The 22,765-nt window shown below is 40.6% G+C and overlaps 3 protein-coding genes across 15 annotated transcripts; 2 read left to right on the top strand and 1 right to left on the bottom strand.

Annotated features, from left to right (window-relative positions):
- The first annotated feature begins 101 nt into the window (after positions 1-101).
- LOC146703425 (uncharacterized) lies at positions 102-5,128 on the top strand. Of its 5 annotated transcripts, none has more exons than XM_085466652.1 (15): positions 102-609; positions 776-915; positions 1,123-1,348; positions 1,461-1,536; positions 1,659-1,939; positions 2,022-2,057; positions 2,164-2,237; positions 2,343-2,420; positions 2,689-2,894; positions 2,976-3,075; positions 3,173-3,335; positions 3,438-3,544; positions 3,640-3,784; positions 3,920-4,046; positions 4,196-4,541. In XM_085466652.1, the coding sequence occupies exons 1-15, from the start codon at positions 562-564 to the stop codon at positions 4,531-4,533; spliced, it is 2,145 nt and encodes a 714-aa protein (XP_085322778.1). In that variant the 5' UTR covers positions 102-561; the 3' UTR covers positions 4,534-4,541. The 5 variants fall into 5 exon arrangements, with proteins under 5 accessions (XP_085322778.1, XP_085322779.1, XP_085322777.1 ...); XM_085466653.1 differs by having other exon boundaries at positions 2,019-2,057; positions 3,667-3,784; XM_085466651.1 differs by having other exon boundaries at positions 2,019-2,057.
- Positions 4,762-8,371, bottom strand: LOC146703424 (uncharacterized). Its single transcript, XM_085466656.1, has 7 exons — positions 7,744-8,371; positions 6,885-7,561; positions 6,349-6,394; positions 5,900-5,991; positions 5,699-5,809; positions 5,308-5,581; positions 4,762-4,983 (listed from the first exon to the last, which is right to left on the bottom strand). The coding sequence occupies exons 1-7, from the start codon at positions 7,756-7,758 to the stop codon at positions 4,777-4,779; spliced, it is 1,422 nt and encodes a 473-aa protein (XP_085322782.1). The 5' UTR covers positions 7,759-8,371; the 3' UTR covers positions 4,762-4,776.
- Positions 8,372-9,899: 1,528 nt separating this feature from the next.
- Positions 9,900-22,574, top strand: eef2k (eukaryotic elongation factor 2 kinase). Of its 9 annotated transcripts, none has more exons than XM_085466643.1 (20): positions 9,903-10,168; positions 10,719-11,007; positions 11,481-11,546; positions 12,358-12,458; positions 15,597-15,657; positions 15,741-15,778; positions 16,510-16,681; positions 17,245-17,394; positions 17,486-17,618; positions 17,706-17,833; positions 18,311-18,515; positions 19,273-19,331; positions 19,555-19,632; positions 19,859-19,915; positions 20,117-20,182; positions 20,697-20,828; positions 21,042-21,230; positions 21,319-21,443; positions 21,606-21,784; positions 21,995-22,574. In XM_085466643.1, the coding sequence occupies exons 2-20, from the start codon at positions 10,759-10,761 to the stop codon at positions 22,102-22,104; spliced, it is 2,298 nt and encodes a 765-aa protein (XP_085322769.1). In that variant the 5' UTR covers positions 9,903-10,168; positions 10,719-10,758; the 3' UTR covers positions 22,105-22,574. The 9 variants fall into 9 exon arrangements, with proteins under 9 accessions (XP_085322775.1, XP_085322769.1, XP_085322768.1 ...); XM_085466642.1 differs by having other exon boundaries at positions 9,904-10,168; positions 10,748-11,007; XM_085466645.1 differs by lacking the exon at positions 11,481-11,546 and having other exon boundaries at positions 9,904-10,168; positions 10,748-11,007.
- The last annotated feature ends 191 nt before the right edge of the window (positions 22,575-22,765 follow it).

Here is a 22,765-nt window from a genome sequence, read left to right as displayed (position 1 = left end):
CTATACACAATCACCCACCCATTCACACACTGGTGATGGCAAGCTACGTAAAGAACGTACTCCCAACCCACTGTTAAGGTATGGCGTTATTTTTGTGCCACTATTCTGAGCGCACGTAAAAAAAAATTGAGCGCACGTAAAAAAAAATTGCAGGTGCAAGTGTTGCATTTTGAGGAGAAATTTATTTTGAGCTTACAAAAGCTGAATTTGAGTGAACAAAATTCATTGCTGCGTGCAAAAAACGTATTTCAGTGTTTGCGCTTATCCATATACACACACAATAGCACCCCCTCTCGCTCAGTTTTTTCATTTGCGCTTGCTCGCAATGTGTTGCTTGCGCTCACAACATTCTCTGCTTCGTACGCTCAACTCTCTGTACACCGTTATAAGTGTGCCACAAAACCAACCAATCACAGACTTGGTTTCAAAAATTCTGATTGGCTCTTACGGTCTCCAATCAGCTCGCTAGCTACTGCTGTCCGGACACCGGAAACACTGTCCACTCAGCCTCGCTTCTTGCAGATAGAGGGATTTTTGATTTACTCTGCAGCTAAAGAAGAGATGGCAGAATCAAACAATGGCTCCAATAATACTACACCACAGTATCAGGTGAGTTTAATTTTTTTTGTGTGAATTTAGTAATTTGCTGTCCTTTCTGTTTAATATGCTGTGAAATTGTAGTTACAGATGCAGCTGTAGAGTTTAAGCTAGCCTTATGGGTAATTACCAGCGTAGTTGTCTTACTGAGGCAGTGTATCCTAATCATGTTTTTTAGGGTAATGGTGCAGTTGAGTCAGCAGTAAGAAATCTGGTGTCTTTGCTGCTTAACAACATATCCACAAATCCTTCAGGGAGGCCAACAGAGAGTGGGCAGCCGGAGCCTAGAAATCTGACTATCCAGCAAGAGATGACAAGGTTTTTGCTTTTTTTGTGTGTTTTTTTTATTTTAACTTTTTGCAATCTTTTCTGTTAAAGTTATTTGGTTTGTGGATTTATCAACATTGATTTTTAAATTAAAATGTGCTATTAAGGACTGATGTCATATTTAATAACTTTATTAAACAATAACCCTTATGTTATGCAACACTGCATTTTTTAAACTCATGCATTTTCATCCCACAGATCATTTCCAGGATATTTCAAATCACACTTGAGCCGTGGTAAAAAGAGATGTTTAACATCTACTAAGCAGCTTGTTAAGGCAGGCAGTAAGACCACAGGCCTCAGTTTTTATTTGCTGTCAAAAAACACATCCTACACACCTTTGCCAGCTGAGGAGCTTGAACTCCTACAAGCTGGCATGGGGAGACAAACAGTGTCTCTTCCAGAAGATGGTGACCATGCAGAGGTAAGTTTGTGTAGTCAGTATTAAAATCAGTCATTGGCAGACGCATTTAGCCTGAATCATATGCCACAGTCCATTTAGTGTTCCATTCTGCTTAACGGTGTTTTTAACTAAGATTTCTAGACTTCTGGAAGAAACCTTTCCAAAAATGGAATATCTTTGTGGAGGATGGCTCTTACATAAGGCAACAGGTTTGTTGTTAATTCAGTTTTTATGTATTTTTTTGGCATTCTTGCGTGCTCATACTGCATTATGATTATGTAGTTGATACTTTTGCTGCTTGATTGTTTATGCTATTTTTCTGTCAATAAAGGTGGCAGTGGTCGACGAAAGCTCACTGTAATTCCACCTGAAACAGAAGGATATTCTGTCAAAACACTGAAAGCTGTGTCAGGAGGTGGCAAATCCACTTTTTACATAGTACCTCTTCAGGAAACATTAGACACATCTCCTCTACCTCCCGACTCACAGCACTTTTCAAAGATGCCAAAGAAGATATGTTACCAGTGTAATGAAGTTATGCCTCTGCAGATGCTTGCAGTACACATCAATACGTGCAAAGGAAAATTCTCTCCTGATGAGACTGATGATGAGGTGAGACAATTTTGATGAAATCAAAATGAGCAATTTTGATTAAATAATATAGTATCACAATTACTGTTTTTTGATTCAGCAGGAATCGGAGTTATGCATTGTGAAAAGCAAATGCAAGGTAAACCTAGCACATTACTAAAAACCATAGTAACTACAATGAATTTTGTATCGGTAATGATCTTTTTCCCACTATGCCTAACATGTACCCATTTTTGGAATTGTAGGTTATTTGTCCAATATGCACTAAGGATTTTCCTGAAGATGAGATCACAGTCCATGCGAGTCTGTGTGGGGATAGGTAATCTTTTTTCAGCCGTTTATGAAAAAATGTTAATCAGTAACAGTCCACGCAAACATATGTATTTTTATTTTATTTTTTTTTTTAACTTTGTTTTGTCATCAGCTTTCAATGCATGGTGCCTGAAGAAAATGACCAAACTACAGGGACACCAGCTCAAACTTCAGTATGCACAACAGACAGGTACTTTTTGCTCTATTATAATTCATATACACACTATTATGCAGAACCATTTGTTAAAATTATGTGTAAGATCTTTTACACAATACCTGGGGTTTAATTTCATATAAAACATTTTATGATCACACTACTTTAAATTATTGTTAAAGGTTGTTGCACAGAACATGCTGCAATAATTTCTAATCACGTTTAATGTGGTAGCCTCTTTTAATCTAAAGATGATTATTTTTCTTTGAGAGCTTAGGATGTTTTCTACCCTGTTTTTGTTAAGCGTGGAAGATGTATTGCGTTGCCTTGAACAACAAGTCGACACCACAACAGAATTTAAGTTGTGTGTGGACAGAGAAGACCTTCCAGACAGAGGCATTCTCCAGTGGCAGAGAAAAAAAGCTGCATCTCCCACCAGTGTTCTTAGGGTGGTTTTCATTGGAGAGGCAGGCGTGGATACAGGAGCACTTAGGAAAGAGTTTTTGAGTGGTGAGTTGCCTATTACCTGTTTTGTCCTAGTGTCAATAAATAATGGATAACTTAAAAATGTGGATATTTTTTGTATGAAAGACATGATTTCAGGTATTGAAAGCAGATTCTTTGAAGGACTTGAGAACAAGGGCAAAAACCCCAAGTATTCTCTGACCGATCTTGATAATGAAAACTTCAGGTTGGTTACATACGAGCTTTGTGTATTACATTTAATACGCATCCGATATTTTTGTAAATGTTACCTGAAAATGAATTATAATCATTTGTCTACACAGAACTGTTGGTGAAATAATTGCAGTCAGCCTCGCCCAAGGAGGCCCATCTCCTGCCTTTTTCAAAGAATGGTGCTACAATTTCCTCTGCTCAGGAGAGGTTGATTTCAGCTGTCTGTCTAAGGAGGATGTTGCAGATGTGGAATCTTCCCTGCTCATCCGCAAAGTGAGCACCTGGTTTAGCTCTGGCACATGATATATTATGAGTATGGTGTTTTTAAACACTTTTAATCTTCTGTATTTCCTCTTTCACATTATACATTTCCAGGTTGAAGATGCAGCAGACATACAGTCTCTGATGATGTGGGCTGATGAAATTGTCAGCTGTGGATACACAAACCAGATAAAGATGGATAGTAAGGAAAGCATGATCCGGTAAGGGAGAAAAAATCAGAGATCATTAACCCCCCCCCCCCCTCCCCAACTAGTTTTTCATTTAGTTTTTTTGTTTTTTTATTTTTATTTTTAAGTGCTATTGTCTTACACTCTACAACAAGACTGATTCCAATGCTACAGCAGCTCCGAAAGGGCATGGAACTGTATGGTCTTGTGAACCTGATGGCTGTAAATCCTGAAGCTTGCCACAGTTTGTTTGTTCCTGGGAAAATCCTCAAAGTAAGTATTAACATAGCAGCTTCAGTCTGATCCAAAGACAGTCCACTTATCTGTACTGTAGTTATCCTGTATTTATTTATTAGTTTTGAATGAACAATATATCTATAATAATCTACTTTATTTCCTTATTTACAGCCAGACGCTGATTTCATTATGATGAGCTGCCAACCACATTTCAGTGAAAAAGGGACATCTAGGGAGAGAACTGAGAGGAAGATCATAAATTTTTTGCAAGATTTCTTGCAGGAGATTGAAGTATCAGGTACTATATAGTATTAGCTGTATATACCTATAGTATTGTATATATACCGTATGCATCTGTTAAATATTTTTGCTTTAACATGCAGGGCACTAGAAAGTATTCTTAGTTGTTAATTTAAAACATTGTAATCCAGATTGCTTTTTATTTAGAAAAGACTTCAGAAACATTTTCAAACATCACAGATGGAAACACAGGCGGTGCAGGTGGTGAAAAATCAGAGTCTCTTGCTGTCCACCATGTGCTCCAGTGGATGACCGGCCAGTCCCATGTTCCCATCCTTCCTGATGAAAAGAGACATTTCAAAATAACATGCAAGTTTGACCATGAATGTAAGGAGCGGCTGGGAGATCACTCCATTTGTTACCCAGTTGTGAGTGCATGCACTTGTACTGTGACTTTTCCAGTGCAGCATCTGGACACTTACACAGTGTTTAAAACCATAATGAGTGCAGCAGTTAAATATGGTGGTGGATTCCACAGAGTTTAACACATTGTTGTCTTGTAATTTGGAAACTAAATGAGTAAAAATGTTTGTAAACATTAGCTGTTAAGATGTTCGTAGCCGTTTCATGAAAATGACAAGACTTCAAAACTTTGTGTAGGGTCCTACGTTGATAGATAATAAGCAAGTGCTTTGTTTGCTTGTCTACTTGTAATCTGAATGTTTTAGCAAAGAAATCCAGTATTTGAGAACTTAAAAGAACGTTGACTTTCACGTCCATGTTAAGTGTCACTGTTGGTTTGACACCTGTAGCAAGAATTGTATGTACAGGTCACGACCGTGTGACTCAGAATGTTCCAAGGGATTAATAGTTCTCTGAAGCCCCTCCAGGGTTTCCTCATCCAGTGGGCATTCAACTTCAGGAACCACAACTGTGCTGTTAGATTCTTCTTGCAGTACAGCACTCTCCCAGTCAATGCCTGGATCCCGAAGCTCCTTCAAATCCACAAACATATATAATGGTCATTATTCCAGAATAGGTACTTTTGGGAGGAATGTTATTTTGTGTAAGCGTTTTTTCCATTAAAATACAACAATTTAAAAAGAATGCCTTTGTTTTCATGTTCTTCTTACTGTAATTTAGATTAGTGGTAATTGATAAGCAAGAATGTATAAAATCACCAGAAGCATCTCCCAGATGTGCTGAAAGTGTTTTAATTTGTTAATTTCAGAAGAGCAGAGTTAACTGCTAACTAAAATTTTGAAATTCAACATTTAAATAAAAAAATAAATAAATAAAATCAGATTATGAGCTGGTACCTCAAGTCTCTCGCCCTCGTCCAGCTCTTGTAGATGTCCCATACACCAGAGCTGTTCAGGAGTGAGACCACCTTCTGTCCTGAGGGGATGATTATTCCATCCTCCAACAAAGGTGACAAGATCTGCTCGGAGTCGAGGGACAAAGATGTAGTGGACACCAAAAAGATGAATGACATCTGAAATGTCAAGCAGGCCATCCTCCTCGAGTGAGTGAAGAATATCATGGTACTTGCTAGTGACTGCAATCCAGACATCACGCCAAAGTCGTTCTACTCTGTAAATACATTTGAATTTGGATTTCAGGTATTTCATGCTTCAAATCAATATCAGAACTGCTACAACAATCTACCCATGCAGTCAATAATAATATAAAAAACATCAAAAGACTAACCTCTGATTGTGGACACTCTTTCCAGATATGAAACTCGCTCTCCCTGTTCCTCTTGTGGCAAACATGAAATGTGCAATGTCCAGGTTTTCTACTCCTTGATCTGCCCTAACCCTATGATAAAAAATACATTTTTAAGGAATTTTTAAAGTTTTCTTTAATGATACTTGTTGCTAGCATATAAATTAAATCAGGGCATAAAACCTTGATGGCAAGCCGTGAAGCTGGGCTGATCTCAGGAAAAATGAGAATGCAGTTTTTGCCCTGTTGTTAGTTGCTGCATCCAAGTACAGGACCTGCAGTAAAAACAAATGGAAAATTAAAGATCTGGTTTCAGATCATGTATAGTTTTTCAGTTAATAATGCAGTTTCATAATAAGTGTTCAAGGAATATTGTACGGTTCTATGTTCATAACCATAATTCAAAGCTTGAGTAGTCTATACATCAATATTGGTAGTACTTATCAAAAAATGAAAATGGCCTTTTAGTTTAACCTTTTTTGGTAAAGAACTGATTAGAAATTTAAAAAAATAATAATTGCAAATCGTCCACTATGTTGGCTTGCTGAATAATTGATGTTCATAAAAAAACAACCTAATAAAGCTCTCATTTCAAAACTACCAAATATTCTACATAACAGTTACACTTTTACCTTCCTTGAGTAGCCATCCACTCCACCAAAGATCACAACATTGTACCTGTTTCAGAGGGAAAACAATCTCACTAAGGCTTGATTTGCAGAACATGTAAGACATTGAAAATAAATTTTTCAGTATGCACACTTGCCACTGACTTAAACTGGACACTTGTCAGGTGTGCTGAAAATAATACCAACATTTTTATATGTTTATAAGTTCAATGAGACTAAATATTTTAGTTCTCTTGTCATGATTTTTTTTAAGTTTTCTGGAGCACTTAACATATTATGTGTTGATAGGCTTGTTATCATGGAAAATATCGATATACAAAGTGTAAATAATTGCTCAAGAAAATTTACAATTAACAATATTGCTGGTTTTGTTACACATCCTGTATTCCTTTTACTTAATATTACTCTATCAAGTGCTTTTTAAAATATTATAAATACACTGAAAGACCTATCAGATAAGGTTGATTAAAGCAGATTTAAAGTATAACGTGCATCTTTCTGCCCAACTTGTGTTAGAGCTATATAAGTGGGTATTTTACCTTATTAGCTTGTGATTTGTGTCTATGTGGACCAGGGAGAGAGGGCCTCGCACCGAGTAGCTTCTTCGCACAACACAGCCTAGTTCTGTGATCCGTTTGAAGATCCCTACAGCATCAACTCGATACATGGAGGCCATCATTCTCCACCACTGAACACGGAGACCCATAGAAACCAAATGTCCTTGAACCATTCGATAGCCAGCATTTGGCATCTGATTTTTGATAGCCGATATGATGTTGTCCAGCTCTTGGTCATTCATCGTGCTGTATGTTCCTCTCACAGACAAGTCAAATTCTTGCATCCTCCTGTAGATTGTTCTTCTTGAAACACCAAGACATTTAGCAATGCAGCTGACTGGCAGCTGAATGTCCAACAAATTCTTGAGTCTTTCTCTCTCTAGTACGATTTTGGGGTGGCCAGGTCCCAGACCAACTTCTGTTTCCAGTTCAATAATGGCCACAGAGCTGATGTTAATTTCACACTGAACCAGATGATGAACGTTTTGTAGAGCCTCTGTAATCTCTGACAGACCGCCTATTTGCTGAGAGAAAGATTCAAACAGAACAAGCTCATGACGAGTCAAGAACTCCAAATAATCCAGATTTAGTGGTTGTTGGTTTAAAGCAGCTTCCAGTTTAGAGAGGAGTCTATGCATCATTTGCTGTCTCAGTATGTCCTGTTAAAAGCAGCAAGGAACATGGACAAGTACAATGAAATGATGTATCTCAGACAAAAATAAACAACCCATAAAACAAACTACATGAGGTACATCATTTTTCAAGTTTGCATAGTTTGCAAATTAGCTAACGTCAGTTATCAAGCGAATAATAATTAACAAAATGATTTTATATTACTTACATGTGGCCGGGACATGCTCTTTTCGTGCTGCTATTCAGTATTCGACGACATAAAAGAGAGCTACTCAAGTATAATTTGGAAAAATTAGTCAGTTGGCATGGTTGTATGATGCAACTACATTCTACTACACCAACAATAGTCTTAAAAAATAATATATTTTAAAATAAAATGATTAAAGATATTATCCGCAAATTGGGGTTTAAGAGATTTTAGCTGGATTTAGCTACATTTCGGACAGTGTTTCCGGAAAGCAGTAGCTAGCCAGCTGATTGGAGACCGTAAGAGCCAATCAGAATTTTTGAAACCAAGTCTGTGATTGGTTGGTTTTGTGGCACACTTATAACGGTGTACAGAGAGTTGAGCGTACGAAGCAGAGAATGTTGTGAGCGCAAGCAACACATTGCGAGCAAGCGCAAATGAAAAAACTGAGCGAGAGGGGGTGCTATTGTGTGTGTATATGGATAAGCGCAAACACTGAAATACGTTTTTTGCACGCAGCAATGAATTTTGTTCACTCAAATTCAGCTTTTGTAAGCTCAAAATAAATTTCTCCTCAAAATGCAACACTTGCACCTGCAATTTTTTTTTACGTGCGCTCAATTTTTTTTTACGTGCGCTCAGAATAGTGGCACAAAAATAACGCCATATTAAGGTAGCTAAAGCCATTTTGGGGCCCTGTTAAACAAGTAAATATTTGCAAGGATGTTTGGCTTGTCACCTGCACGATAGCTATTAAATGGCATGTAAGTGCCGATGAACCTCCGTGCTGCCACACGTGGCCTGTTTAGTAGGGCTGGGTATCGTCACTGATTTCTAGAATCGATGCAATTCCGATTCACAAGGTCCCGAATCGATTCGATCCACGATTCGATTTAATTCGATTCGATTCGATTTGAATCTGGGAAATTTTGACAGTCAGAAATATTATAATTCAGATCAGTACATTTACATATTTTTGTATCTATTAAAAGGAAGCTGACACACGCAAGACTTTATCAAAGGTGTGAGCATCACAGCAGAGGCCTTTGTGTCAAAGTAGCTGAAGATAAAACACAGAAAAACATGAAGGTGATTTTTCCTGGCCTGGGATTTTATAAAAATAATCTGCAGTACATCAAAAACGAAAGAAAACCATTAATCAACACATGAACATTACCTCTGAAGTTACAGCGGTTTTATTAGAGACACGGCTAAGCGTTTTGCATTTTGCTTAATTTTAAAAAGTTTAAATTTGTTCAATATTGAACGGCAGAAATTAGGTTTACTTTTCGGAAGTAAGTAAAAGGGGAAAAAAAACGTCGGCCGACAGCGCTGTAAACAACGGTAGACTTGTGCGTAACAAGCAAGCGAATAATGCAGAAAAGAGAGAGAGAGAGAGAGCTGTGCATGAAGTGTGATTTTTATACTGAAAAGTCAGCAAAAGTCAGAGGGAATTCATGACGATGTTTATGTGAAGCGTAGTTTGGATCTTCTTTTGCTGCTGGTTCGGTCAATATTGTTTGGAGAGAGATAAAACTAACAGCCATATGATCAGCGCAAAAAGGGCGTAAACACACAGCGCGGACCCGCGGATCAGAATCAGCGAGCCGTCGGCTTTCAGCCCCGACCGTCAGCTGAGAAAGGCGACATCTCACTGATTCTGATCCGCGCTGTGTGTTTACGTCTTTGTGCAGAAGCCGTGTACCTGCTCTCATTTACTGTCTTAGCTGTTTGGTGGTTGTTGAAATTTTGTGAGGTTTCACCAGAGATTCTGGCATTTCGGGCAAAATAAATTAATATTAAAAAATCGATTCAGGATTTTAATGAATCGATTTTACGTTACCCAAGCCAGAATCGATTTTAATCGATAAATCGATTATAAAAACCCACCCCTACTGTTTAGCTAGGCAACCATTGCTTGGAGTGGCACTTTGGAGGACGGTACAAACTGTTCTGCTCGTGGTACTGTCAAATGCTCCTGTGAAAGTACACAATTTTGCTTTTGCGGCCTGGCTGTACGATAATAATTTTAACTACTGCTACTTAAGCTGTTTTTATTTGTTTGCCAGATCTAATTGAGACCTGTCAGAAGTCTTTTCTTCCTTACCGCTAAACACTCATTTCCGATTTATAATTCTATTTCCGACCGTCCTGAACGCAGCAGGACGCAGGGGCGTGGCCAACAGAGAACACTGCGATACGTGCGGAGGGAATCCTTCGCCGTGGTGGACGGAACAAGAACAAAAGCCCTGCGCCAGGCACGTCCCGGACCTTGAGGATACCACGGAGAACTAGGAGGCATCCACTCTTGTTTTGGTCTCAGAGGAGGGGTGAACTCCTGCTCCTGGAGCCTTGACTATTTAAGTGCAAACCAATACCGAGAGACGGAAGAAGACCGAGGTGACTGGATTTGCTGTCACAGTCTGTCAAGATTGAGGGATTAGAGGTGTGTCTTTACATCCGATTATTCATTGGCTGGTCATTTAATACTTTTACTATAACATATCTAACAGCAGGTCGCGATAGATTAAATTAGAAGATGATTCTTTGTAGGAAACTCCACTGCTGCATGCTGTAGTTGTACAACAGGAATGGCTGCTGCTAGATGTTTTACAACGTGGGGGGCACATTGAACCTGCAGAAGCATGTTCTTGAGTGTGCATTCCTGTGCTCCTACTTTAAAACTCTCAGAGCACAGTAACCTTTGATTACAGAAGGACCGACTGACTTGCTAGATAACACAGATAAAATGAATGGAAATGCTTTTGATTGCTGGTAGCCTTACTGATAACTTAGAGCTCCCATGATGTGTGTTGTTGAATGAAATATATGGCTGTAACTCAAATGTGAAGGTCTGGCCCCCTTTGAAGTCCTCACATTTGGTGTAAGAGTTGTGCAGCCATGATCCATGCTTGTTTTGGACATACACTAACATGGCTGTCACCTGGTTCCCTGACTGTGCACTCTGCATGTGACTGTTTTTTCCCTACTTCCAGTCCATTCTCACACTCTGTTGTCAAAACAGCAACAGAAACCATGGAGGACGAACTCATGTTCAGCATGGAGGAGGATGGCAGCGCCAAGAGACCCTCTGCCCAGCGGAGTGCCCTCAAACACAGAGCATCCTCCCTCAGCGAGTCCAACGCCAGCGAGGATGATGACGAAGACCACTTCATCTGCCCCATCCTGGACGATTCGGCCAAAGAAGTGTGCAGCCACCTTAAAAACCTGGTTTACACACGGCAGCTGTCAAACTCGCTCCCTAAATCCAACTTCATGTACAGGGTGAGATATAAGACGTGGGGATATGACAGTTTGTTGTGCTGATGCATCATCCCCACCTCTCAGTTCTGCAATGTTTCTGTTTGCCTTTTAAGGTGTGATGATACGCGCATGCCTGCACACACGTTCTGTGTGGCTCGTCTGGTATTTCAACGTGTGTGTTTATGTGTTTGATCGAGTGAAGCGCTGGTCAACCCACCTTTTATTTAAATGTACTTTCTGACAGGAAGCAGCAGAGAGCGGTTTCACCTCGTGATTATGATGTGTGTAAACACGGCTCTCTCTCTCTCCACATCAGCAGGGAGCTGCAACAAAAGCTCGATTCAGTGCGCGCGGCTCTTTAAATTTTTGTGTGGCGGTGGTGTTGCTGTTTCAGAGCCTCCTGGCTGTTAATGTTATCTAAAGTGATGTTGCATACATTTCCTGTTGATGATAAAGGATCCGTTTTCTTGTTTGTTTGTTTTTTTTTTGCATAGAACGAAAAAGAAACAGATACAGTGGCAGGACATCGATCGTACAAGGTTTTGTCTGAGAGTGCACGGGTATGTTTGGATCTAAATCTTGGTTTTTCCTTCTCTCCCTTTTATACCACTGACCATCCACGCCTCCAGCTCCTCACTCTGCCCTTCAATTTGCCTCTCCCTGCTTTTACTTTTAACCACTTCATCCCTCCCGGATCTTTTTTTTTTATTTTTTATTTTATGGATAAACATGTGTCGCCTGTTCCTCTTCAACATAAGTGCTGCTCCTTCCTCACTCTAAATAGAAAGACATCTGCTGGACTGTGAGCAGTGGTGCACGAGGAGGACGTGCTGCTGAGCAGCGTAGGTTGGGCCAAGGCTTGGGTTACTTGCTAACAGATTTAGCTTACTCGTGACATCTGATTCAAGTTATTTTTTTGAAAACTGCACATGTTCACTTTAAGGTAGCTGTAAATTATTTTATTTACGGCGACCTTACAGCCCAGAAATCCACTCATAATTTTACCATGGCTTCATTCTCCTGTGGTATTTGTTTTCAGTGTCTGCTTCATGTTTGTGTGCTTTGTTGTGAGCCACGTGGTTGTTTTGACTCCCTAAATCGAGAGGGAGAGCCCTTTAATGCAGAAATCGTGACATTATAGATTTCAATTTGAGAGCTGATAATAATTGCAGAAAAAACAATGCATGCATTGTTGAGTAAAGAGAACAGACTGGCTTAGAACTGCTTTTATTGTGCAGATTAAACAGCTTTGCATGGAAGGGCTTCCCCTCTTTCTTCTGTGTTCGAGCAATCCTGATGTGAGAAACTGACTTTTATTCTGCTCCCGAGCTCATAAGATCTTTATATTTCTCTGTCTTGTTTTTCTACCAGGCAACATGGCTGCACGCTATCGAAAAGGCAAAAGCGATGCCCGACCCCTGGGCGCAGTTTCACCTGGAGGAGATAGCGACTGAACCCTGCATTCGTTACAGGTCTGACTTTGACTTTGTGGCAAAGATGAAACTCTTTCACAGCAGATTTGACCTCTTCTGTTTGACCCTTTGAGTGTTTACACTGTGCTTCAACAAGTGTTCAGTTAAGTAGGGCTTGTTCCAGCATGTAAAGTACCAGAACAAGATCATCAATTTCAGCAGTGTTTTTCCTGTTGTGTGAGAATATTGCTGTGTGCAGCTTATTTTTCTGAATGGGGTTATTTTGGGCCCTCCACCCAAGAGGTTTTGGCCTGAATACAAGAAAATTAAACAGAACTGATACAAAATCATGTTTTTAACGTAATCTCTGTTGATTTCGATTCCATTTACAGAGATAAACAGACATTTTTGTTCAGCAAATGGTCAGAAATCATACGTGAATAAATCTGCTTTTACAGATTGTGCATGCAAGTGTAATATCTCCCAAAAAGCAAGTTCTGTGCCAGGAAAAACAGCTAAATCTTAACCTAATAAATTTAAAATGCAGCCAGTCTGTAATCATAACATTGTTTGTCAATCAGGAAATTCAAATTAAATCTGCATTTACTGATGTTTTAACCACTCAGGAGCCAGTGCAACAAGCTTTAAATGAAGTTGAAATGACTGAAATGTTCGCATACTGTTGCTTATCGACGTATACAGCAAAAATGTGACAGTCATGTGAGTAATATTTGCCCTCCTTTGGCTCAGTTTGTGGTCTGCAGTAACTGCTGAGGAAGATATCCAACCCTTTAGAGCTTTATGTTCTTCTCCTAGTCGTTAAGTTTGGTGGTGAGCTGGAGGTGTGCAGTGTTTTCTTCTTTTTAGTTTTTCCACCGAAAATAACTGCCTATTATGCAAATGAAAAGCAGTAGAGCATCAATTTTTATAGATATGAGGAAAAAGTGATCTCGGCCTTTGTGTATATCTGTAAAAGTATGAAAAAGAGTAGTTTTAAATCATTTCAATGAGTTGTTTGGGCTCGTCTTGAACCGACAGCAGACCTCATTTATTCTCTGTTGCTCATATCTCGGTCAGTGATGCTCTGCTATTATTAACTGTACACAAACATCTCTGGCGTCTGTTGGCCCCATGAACTTGGGTGTGATGCTGAATGTGCATCCAGATATTATGACCACAGAATCCTGTGGCTGCTGCATGAACAGCTCTCACAGTCCAAACTGCAGAAGCACACATGAGTTCACTGGGTGCGGACAAAAAGCAGGAGGAAAAATCCCGTTACGTAACCAGACGGAGAGCTTGTATTTGACTGCGGGGGAGGAGGGATTGTCAGGGGTGGGATTTGCCCTCATTCTCCCATTACATGTGCTAATTTTACCCTCGTGTAACCTCACTCCTCTTTGCCCCCCTGCAGGAGGAACTCAGTGGGATGAAAGTCATAGTACGTTGCGTTCCTAAAGCAAAGATTAGATGTTGGAAAGGGAACAGGGCTCGTTTTTCCGTGGGCGGAAAAATAGAGTTTAGAGTTTTAGGACGTGCAGCTGCACTTTTAGTACATCCAGCATACATTAACTCGGGACACACGCCCAGACGGGCCAAACAGACAGTCTGATCCTGTCTGATAGTGTTCACACCCACATTTATATCACTATAGTCAACTCCCTCCACTCCAAAATAACGTCAGTCCTAAACAAAATGAATAAGAGAGGTCAAAATGACCTTAAATGAAAAGTCGTTCCCTCCCTGCTACATTCTTCTCTCCTTGTTGTTTTTGTGTGCAAAGGAAACTCGATGCTTGTATGTGCTTCCTTGATAAGAATAATTAATGGGCTGCTGATGGAGAGACTGCACTGGGCAAACATGAACAGAAGTAAGAAGCTTAAATAACTTCTGTGATGAATAGTTTTATCTCTGTTTTCTCGGTGTGCTGGGTTATTGATCGAGGGAGGGGAATGGCTTCAAAAAGGCAGGTCAGCGAGGCGATGGGCCTGTGAATGATTAACAAAGTAATAGGTGGAAAACAATCTGAGAAAATAAACACGGACATCTTCTCCCGGCACAGCCGTGCTGCTCTGTGACTAAAAAAAACAACAAAAAACATGAGCCACAGATGTGTCACAGCAAGAAGACACGATTGCAGAGCTGAAGTACACTCAGGCGGGGATCATACACGGGCAGCTGCAGATACATGAGCGAGTATTCATTGCTTTTGGAATCCTTTAAAGCTGCTCAGTGAAATTTACACCAGTGGGAGACGAGCAGACGCTGATAGATTTGGCTACACCTAAAATTTATTCTACTTTCACGTTTTTTCTCAGTTCATTGTTCGTTTAATTATTAAAAAGAAATGTCCACCTCCATTTTTTTTTCCTGTCCAGTCTGCCAGTGTGATGAATAGTTATATTTACAGGGAGGTGCACATCGGGTTACAGCAGAGGTTACAGAAGCTAAATGTCAGTGTTCCTGTTTTACATTATCACCAAACCCACTTCTTCACAGAAGTGCTGTGCACGTTGTTAAGTCAGCTGAACAACGTGTTAGTAGCTGCTAATACTTTAAACGTTAAAAAGCCTAAATGTTGTTAACTCATATTATTCGCATGTTAAAAAACATAAGTTTATAGTTGATTTTTGTTTTGCAAAACAAAACGGCGATCCTCGCATCTTCGGGTTTTTTTTTTGGGTTTTTTGTTTTTTTAAATTACTGCATTTGCTATGCATTATACAACATTTCTGCTGTGGACTGTTGTGTCTTAAATTCTCTTAAAACCTTACAAAATGATCTACAACTGTCAAAATAATGTAAAATCGTAATGCTGAAAGTTTAAAAAAATTTGCAGAAATAAGTAGCTTTACTGTTTTGTTCGTTTTTGGGTTTTTTTTTAATGGGTCATATCTCCCTCAAATCTCCCTGAAAAATTTGGATACTGTTTTTTATTCCGTCCTATTCTCAAAACTACTCAAAACCTCTCAGAATTACACCCGTTCTATATACACTATTTTGGAGTCGCTCACTCATGAAATCCTGCTGCCTCTTTCAAATGCAGACATTCTGATTGGGTTAGATTGAAGTATTCGAGGTTTTTTTTTAAAATTTATTTATTTTTTATTTTTTAAATACATAGATGTCAAATCCTCTTTTAAAATTTTAATAGTATGTAATTAAATAGATAATTAATATAGCTGTTCATCTTCACAGGTACAATGCCGTTACAGGGGAATGGGTTCAAGACCAGATCCACATGAAGATGGGTACACAGGTACTACACCTCACTTTACTTTAGGAACTCACAGTGTCTTTCTCTCTCATCTAATTTATGTCCCCTTGTCTTGTTTCTCACAGCCTTTTGGGAAAGGGGCCATGAGGGAGTGCTTCAGAGCGTGAGTCTATATTCATCGCTTCTTATCTAATGACTGTTGCCCTCATGACGTTCTGGTCTCTTTGTAAACAAAACAGAGGAAAATGTCTGACTTAAATTAGAAAGCAGCGCAGGTCAACATTCCTCACATTTCTCTGTCAGGATAGCAGCAGCTGACATGTTCATTATTTTCTGAGAAACACGCTAAACGGGCTCTGCGAAGTCTCTTGTGGCGGGACATGGAGCTCATTTTTAACTCTTTCTCATAGTATTGGTTCCCTGGATGTTAATTGGTTAAAATCGCAGTGGGCGGCGCCATCACGGCTGCACTGGCTTTTGCATGGCACTGCAGAATCCCAGAGAAAAAGCCTAACACTCTAATTGTTAAAGGTCAATCGTCTGTTATGTTGGGAATGTAAGAGAGCCATCAATCAACACCCCCCCCCCCCCCCCCCCCCCCCCACACACACACACACACTTTAGTTATTTTCCGTTTAAAAATAAATCTCCCAGCATCCACCAGCGCAAACATTAAAGGTCCTAAAAAAGAAGCATGTTTTTCCTCTTGGATTTATACACATGTGGATTTAAATCAGTTTTTCTTCTGTGACCTGAGATCACTTGGGGCACATCTGATATCTATTATTTATGAAGAAGGCTTTATTTATGTATTTTTATTAAGATTTAAAGCAGCGAGGGAGTTTCTTTATCTTTAAAGTAATGTAGATTTACTGTGATCCGTTTACCCTGCAGGAAGAAGTTGTCGAATTTCTCACACAGCAGCAACTGGAAGTCGGCGTCCAACTATGTGGCCAAGCGTTACATGGAGACGGTGGATAGAAATGTTTACTTTGAGGACGTCAGGCTGCAGATGGAGGCCAAACTTTGGGGCGAGGAGTACAATCGCCACCGACCTCCCAAACAGGTACGGGAGAAATGAGGTGGTATCGATAAAATCAGGGGAAGTCAACAGAAAGAGTTTGGGAAGACGTACTGGCCTCTGATCGGTGCTTCTTTTCTTTTTTTTCTTTCTTTTTTTTCAAATATTTATATACTATTCGGATAAGCGGTTGAGAAAAGACTCAAATGTGATTTCCAATTAAATGAAAATTATTTTCCTTTTATTATCTTATGCTGACCCTTTAGCTGCTCCCACTTTGAGTTAACTTTCTTATGATTGGCTGCCCCTCACAAACAGAAGACTTGAACAGCAGGTGGGTGGGGCTTCAGAGATGACCATATTAGGGATATCGGCTCTCAGTGACACCATACAGAGCCAAGACCAGAAAAAACTGTCTGTAACGGAGCATTTAGTGAACTCTGGAGCCTTCAGTTTTCGCTTGCAGGTATATATTTGTACAATTACCAATATTTTTAAAAGATCCGGGTCTTATCTTAAGTTGCCTCCTGTCATCTCTTATCACCCTCACCCCCCAGTATCAGAATCAGATGATGCCTCGTAATCCTCGTTCCGTTTTAAATCCTCAGGTGGACATCATGCAGATGTGTGTGGTGGAGATGACAAACCGACCCAGTAAACCTCTCTTCCACCTGGAGCATTACATCGAGGGCAAGTACATCAAGTACAACTCCAATTCTGGCTTTGTCAGGGACGACAACATCCGCCTCACTCCACAGGTGAGTGGTCGCCTGTGGAGTGGTATGAATACATGCTAAAGACACAAGCTGAAGACACAGTCAAATATAATTTCCCTCTTTTCTCCGTCAGGCCTTCAGTCACTTCAGCTTTGAGCGGTCGGGCCACCAGCTGATCGTGGTGGACATCCAGGGAGTCGGCGATCTCTACACCGACCCTCAGATCCACACAGCGAAGGGGACCGACTTTGGAGACGGAAATCTAGGTATGCTTACCTTTCAGCAAACTGCTGCTACAAACTTAGATCAGTAAGTGTTTAAAAAGCTTCAACCTGATCACACCTGTGTTTCAGGTGTGCGAGGCATGGCCCTGTTCTTCCACTCGCATCTGTGTAACAAGATCTGCAAAAGCATGGGCCTGACGCCTTTCGACATTTCCCCTGCGGAGATGTCCCAGCTGGACGGCACCAACAAACTGCTCGTAATTATGTTTTAATCATGCTTTAAATATTAGGGGCTGAAATCAGCAGCCTTTAAAGTAGAAGTAGCAGCAGTAGGAATAGTTTGGGGGGGGGTTATATTTATTACCTATACTTATTGGTTGGTTTATTACCTGGAAACAAACAACCATCAGTAGCAAAGTGGTGTGAGAGCGAATCACTTCCTGTGTGGACCAGTTTGGGTTTTTTGCTTTTCTTTCTTTTGGAAAGCCAAACTCACAAAAGCTTCCTCTTCCACTTGTTCTGCTGAGCTGTTTGGCTTCCTCATTGCTGCTTGCAGCTGTATCTCACTTTGCTCACAGTTTCCATATTTAGGCATGAATGTCTGCTGAAAGTTTATATCCTGGTAGAAGATGTTGGTCTGTGGCTTAAAAGAGCAGAGAACAAAAAGAAAGAGAAATTCTGAGTTCTTCCTCTTTTATTTTCATCTTTCTTCCTTTTTTTTTTTCTCATTGTAGAAGTCAGCCCAGACTGTGCTGAGAGGCTCAGAGGAGCACTGCGGTTCTCCTCGTGTTCGCACCATGTCGGCCAGCCGGGCGCCTCCGCTCCTATCCCGCCTGTCTGAGACCTCGTCTGCAGATGAGAGCATGAGCGACATGGAATCGATCCCCTGCTCCCCTCTCATCCTTCCCTGCTCCCCCCCAACTGCAGCTGGCTCTATAGGCAAGTTAGCAATCAGTAAATGCAAGCAAGACCCACAGAAAATGTTACTGTATATATAAAAATGGACATAGTAGTTAGCAAAGTCCAGTCATGAAGCTCTTGGTATTTTAAAAAGGGATGTAACGAGCGAGACGTGAATCAATTGCCTCATCGCTCTATTTGATTCTAACTAGAACCACATGTTTTATTTGATTTATTAAATGAAGCTTAAAAGTAGTGATAGAGTTCTTAAACCCATCAGGAATGTGTTTACTGAGATCGCAAATCATGTGAGCAGAGACTTCTATGTAACTGGAAAGTTTTTTACAACCAGAGGAATCCCCCTTGCTAGTATGGCAGGTTATGGCAGTAACATGTCCATCTTTCATATACAGTCCATGTTGTGATTCATTCTCAGATCTGGTATTTTCCCATTTTCTCGTTAATTTGAATGAATAAAAGCATTCACACTGACGACTACGTATAAATAAAGTGCACTAAGAGTACTTGGACAAAGTATTGACAGTGACATGGTCACATGTGCAAAACAAGAGGAACCAATAATCTATTTTTAGCCAGAAGGAGGATTTCAGCGTTGACAGTACTCATGTCGAGTTAGTAGACAGATTAGTATAGACATTTATGTCATTGTATGTTACTGGAAATTTGCTAGCAGAGGTATCTAGAGATATCTTGAGATACACAAGTATTCAGACATAGCTTACATACTGAGGAGCTAAAGTGGTGAGTGGTTTTGCATTTTATTTCAATTTTACAGGCTCGTCTTTTATCGGAATGTATGAACACGACAGAATAAGCAACACAAGCGAACACAGGGTAAGTAAAAACTGATGGTGAGAGTGGCTCTAACCAGCACAAGCAATGAAAGAAAGCACATTTAAAAAAACAAAGAGCGCTGCATCATCACTACCCCAACCCCAAGCTTCACATTGATTAACAGCATTACTTACATTATTTAAAACTATATCTGTGTAGCTGACTTGTTGACAAAAGTTTACCACCAGGAATCAGAAATTCTTGTCTTAATTTTTGTCTTTAGGAATCAGAAAACGGCGGGGACAGCGGCTACCCGAGCGAGAGGAGGAGTGAAGGAGACCCAAATGACCACATAGACGGGGTAAAGATTTTTGTCACTGCTCAACAGAAATGGACAGAGGAAGCTTTTAGTTAATCATTAAATGTATTTTTCCTGTGATCCAAATCCCGCTTTTGGATCCAGTTTGTGAACATCCTCTTGCATATTACCTGAAATGAGCTTCATCATGCCCCGTCGATGCACTTATTCAACACTTGTTAGATTTCGTGACAGCTGGTTTTACAGTCCGTGTCATATTGTCACATAGATCCATCATCGCTACAACAGACAATATTCAGAATCGGACGAGGAAAGTGTCAGACGGGTAAAGAAACATAAATATCCCTAAATCCCTTCCTCACCTCGTTCATAATCATCATCATCACCACTTTAATCAAATAACCCTACTTTAATTTCCCTTTGAACATCATCTTTACTTTTGTTTTCCCATCACTTGTTTAACCATGAAAGCCCCTCCTTACCTCTCCTCTAATTCCACTCCTCCTACTTTGTTTCCCCTCACTAGAGGAAGATGGTAGCTCCTCCAAGAGTCTCTGCGAACTTAAACTCAAACACTCCTGACAACGAATGGGTGATTATTTGCATGGAAGCTCCTGAGCCAGGTGTTTCCCTGTGCAGCGCTTTGCAGTCTTTTTTTAGCCGTGAAGCATAATGTTTGCCTCCAGCATGATGGCTCTGCTTTTCAAACGGTTCCGATTTGTGTGGATTGAACTCGCTGTCGCTATTTTCCTGTTGACGCCTGCTTTATTTATTTAGTGAACGAAAACAATTGGAAAATACAAATGGAGATAAAAAGTGATACTTGGAACTGAAACACCATCTACCTCCTTTACCTTCGCCTGCTCTGCCATCCCGCTTATTCTCACTTCTATAACTGTGTGTGTGTCTGTATGTGCGCTCCTTTTGCATTAACAGGGATGTACTCATTCCTCTCTGAGCTCAAAGCAGACTTTCCTGGATGGGTACACCTCTGAGACTGCAGTGTGACTTTTCAACCATAATATATTTCTTGCAGTGAATATCAGATGGTAACTTTTTTTGTCCTTTTCTTCTTTCTTGGATCTTTGGTGCCTGCTTCTGTTCAGTTGACCGAGGAGAAGTGGACCTTCTATCACTCATCCCGCGCTCACGTCCACCGACCTTCCTGTGTGGCCACCGAGGTGGAACGACTCAACAATCTGCTGCAGAAGAAGATCGGCCAGTCGATTCTTGGAAAAGTAAGAGGAGGAAACATTAGTTAATTTAATGTTTCCGTGCCACTATTTAACTCTGGTCCCACCAACACTAAAAACACTTACATTGTTACAATTTTTGAAATCTTTCTTTGATTCTAAGCATTCAGTTCAGTCCAAACTCCTCCTATCGCAAACCAAACACAATGAGGCAGCTCTGCATGCTTCAAGCGCTTATATTCTTTATCTCCCACCCAGGTCCACTTGGCTATGGTCCGGTACCACGAAGCGGGTCGTTTCTGCGAGAAGGACGAACAATGGGACCAGGAGTCGGCCATGTACCACCTGGAGAGAGCTGCCATGTGTGGAGAACTGGAGGCCATCGTAGCTTTGGGACAGTGCTGTCTGCAGCTACCTCATCATATACTGCCAGACATGGAGCTGGAGGTACTGTGCGCCATCTATTTTCCTTTCTTTTGTTGAGCTTAACTTCACAGGGTGGCTTTATATTCTGGTGTGTGTGTGTTGTTGGCAGGATAATGCAGGAAACAGGATGAGAGGTTTCAAGTATCTGCTGCAGGCTGCTGAGGCTGGCGACAGATCTTCTATGATCATAGTGGCCAGAGCCTTTGATACTGGAGTCGGTCTGTCTGCTGACAGGTGAGTGAAGGTTCATTCAAAGCAGATGTTTCAGGTAAAACGTAGGAATCCTGCCTTTGCTTGATAGTACTTCCCTCTTGTGGCCGGTTGGATTTTTACAGTTGCTTTTTTTAAGTGGTGGTGATTTGTGAGTTAAAGCATTTTATCCTTTCGCCTTCACAGAAAGCAGGACTGGGCCGAGGCGGTTCACTGGTACAACAGTGCGCTGAACATGATGGACTACGACGAAGGAGGAGAGTTCGATGGGACCCAGGACGAGCCTCGCCACCTTCTGCTGGCCAGAGAGGCAGAGATGTACCAGGAGGGAGGCCACAACCTCGCCGCAGACCCACAGAGAGCAGGTTCAACCCGATGCCGAGTGCAGAATTTTAACTTCAAGAAATCGTACACCAGTTTCTGTCTGACCGTTTTCCCAGTGAAGCAGTAGGGCTTGTGATTTTGATCTGTGGCACGGAGAAGCTTTAGTCTCACATGATGGTCGTGGGGTTGGGGTTCATTTCTGTTTGGTGGAGCGACTGCCTGTAACATCTCATTCTGTCTCTCTCCTGCAGGTGACCTTTTTACTGAAGCTGCAGAAGCCGCCATGGCGGCCATGAAGGGTCGACTGGCTAACCAGTACTACATGAAAGCTGAAGAAGCCTGGGCACAAATGGAGGAGTAACTCCACAACATAAAAGAGATTTATTTTAACCTCCAAAAAGGCCACGAGACTTGATGTGTGGCTGTTTTTCTTTCTTTTTTTGTTTTTTTTACACATTCTGGGTAAAACCTGAATGACTTCAGTTTACATTACTGTTTTTATGACAGATTTTTTTGGTGTTGGTGGTTTGTTTGTGTGCGCGTTTGGTGTGTGTTGAGCCATTCAGCATCAGACTTTTATCTTCAGGATTCTTTCTGTATGGTTGTAAAGCTAGATTTCCTGGCTCCTCATTTCTTTCATTTCATGTCTATATTAACCTTTAGAGTTAAGTTAATGTGATTCTATGAATGAAAAGGTCTGACCTATCAAAAAAAGATTTACTTATTTTGACGCAGATGTTAACATGTTTATGTTTAAGAGAATATGTGTGATAAAGAAAAGTGCTTGGAATATGAAACTGTAAAATAAAAGTTTGCCTTTCTTTTTACCAATCATGATCCTGTTGTGATTTTTCTAACTAGTGGAAGGACTCTTGTAACCTAAAATGAGGGTGTTTTGTGAGTGTCATAACAGAAACAATTTACCTTAGTTTTTTGCACCATTAACTAAAATAAGTTAATTTGCAGTCAGATTGGTTATGGGACAAAAGAAAACAAGTAAATGCTTCAGCTCACTAGTCTTG

The sequence above is a fragment of the Copadichromis virginalis genome, linkage group LG8 (genome assembly GCF_057382275.1).
Source record: "Copadichromis virginalis isolate Kocher_CV1m ecotype Utaka linkage group LG8, C_Virginalis_male_GT1.1, whole genome shotgun sequence".
Taxonomy (NCBI): Eukaryota; Metazoa; Chordata; class Actinopteri; order Cichliformes; family Cichlidae; genus Copadichromis; species Copadichromis virginalis.
The sequence above is the reverse complement of the archived record's forward strand: the minus strand, read 5'-3'. Positions and strand labels throughout refer to the sequence as shown.

Excerpts from the sequence above, each read along its gene's own strand:
- LOC146703425 (XM_085466651.1), top strand. The coding sequence starts at position 562 with ATGGCAGAATCAAACAATGGCTCCAATAATACTACACCACAGTATCAG. Across the intron at positions 916-1,122 it reads ATCCAGCAAGAGATGACAAG|ATCATTTCCAGGATATTTCA; the intron begins GTTTTTGCTTTT and ends TTCATCCCACAG. Across the intron at positions 1,349-1,460 it reads AAGATGGTGACCATGCAGAG|ATTTCTAGACTTCTGGAAGA; the intron begins GTAAGTTTGTGT and ends TTTTTAACTAAG.
- LOC146703424 (XM_085466656.1), bottom strand. Across the intron at positions 6,395-6,884 it reads ACAAATCACAAGCTAATAAG|GTACAATGTTGTGATCTTTG; the intron begins GTAAAATACCCA and ends CCTCTGAAACAG. Across the intron at positions 5,810-5,899 it reads CTTCACGGCTTGCCATCAAG|GGTTAGGGCAGATCAAGGAG; the intron begins GTTTTATGCCCT and ends TTTTTATCATAG.
- eef2k (XM_085466643.1), top strand. The coding sequence starts at position 10,759 with ATGGAGGACGAACTCATGTTCAGCATGGAGGAGGATGGCAGCGCCAAG. Across the intron at positions 19,332-19,554 it reads GCAACACAAGCGAACACAGG|GAATCAGAAAACGGCGGGGA; the intron begins GTAAGTAAAAAC and ends TTTTGTCTTTAG. Across the intron at positions 21,444-21,605 it reads GTCGGTCTGTCTGCTGACAG|AAAGCAGGACTGGGCCGAGG; the intron begins GTGAGTGAAGGT and ends TCGCCTTCACAG.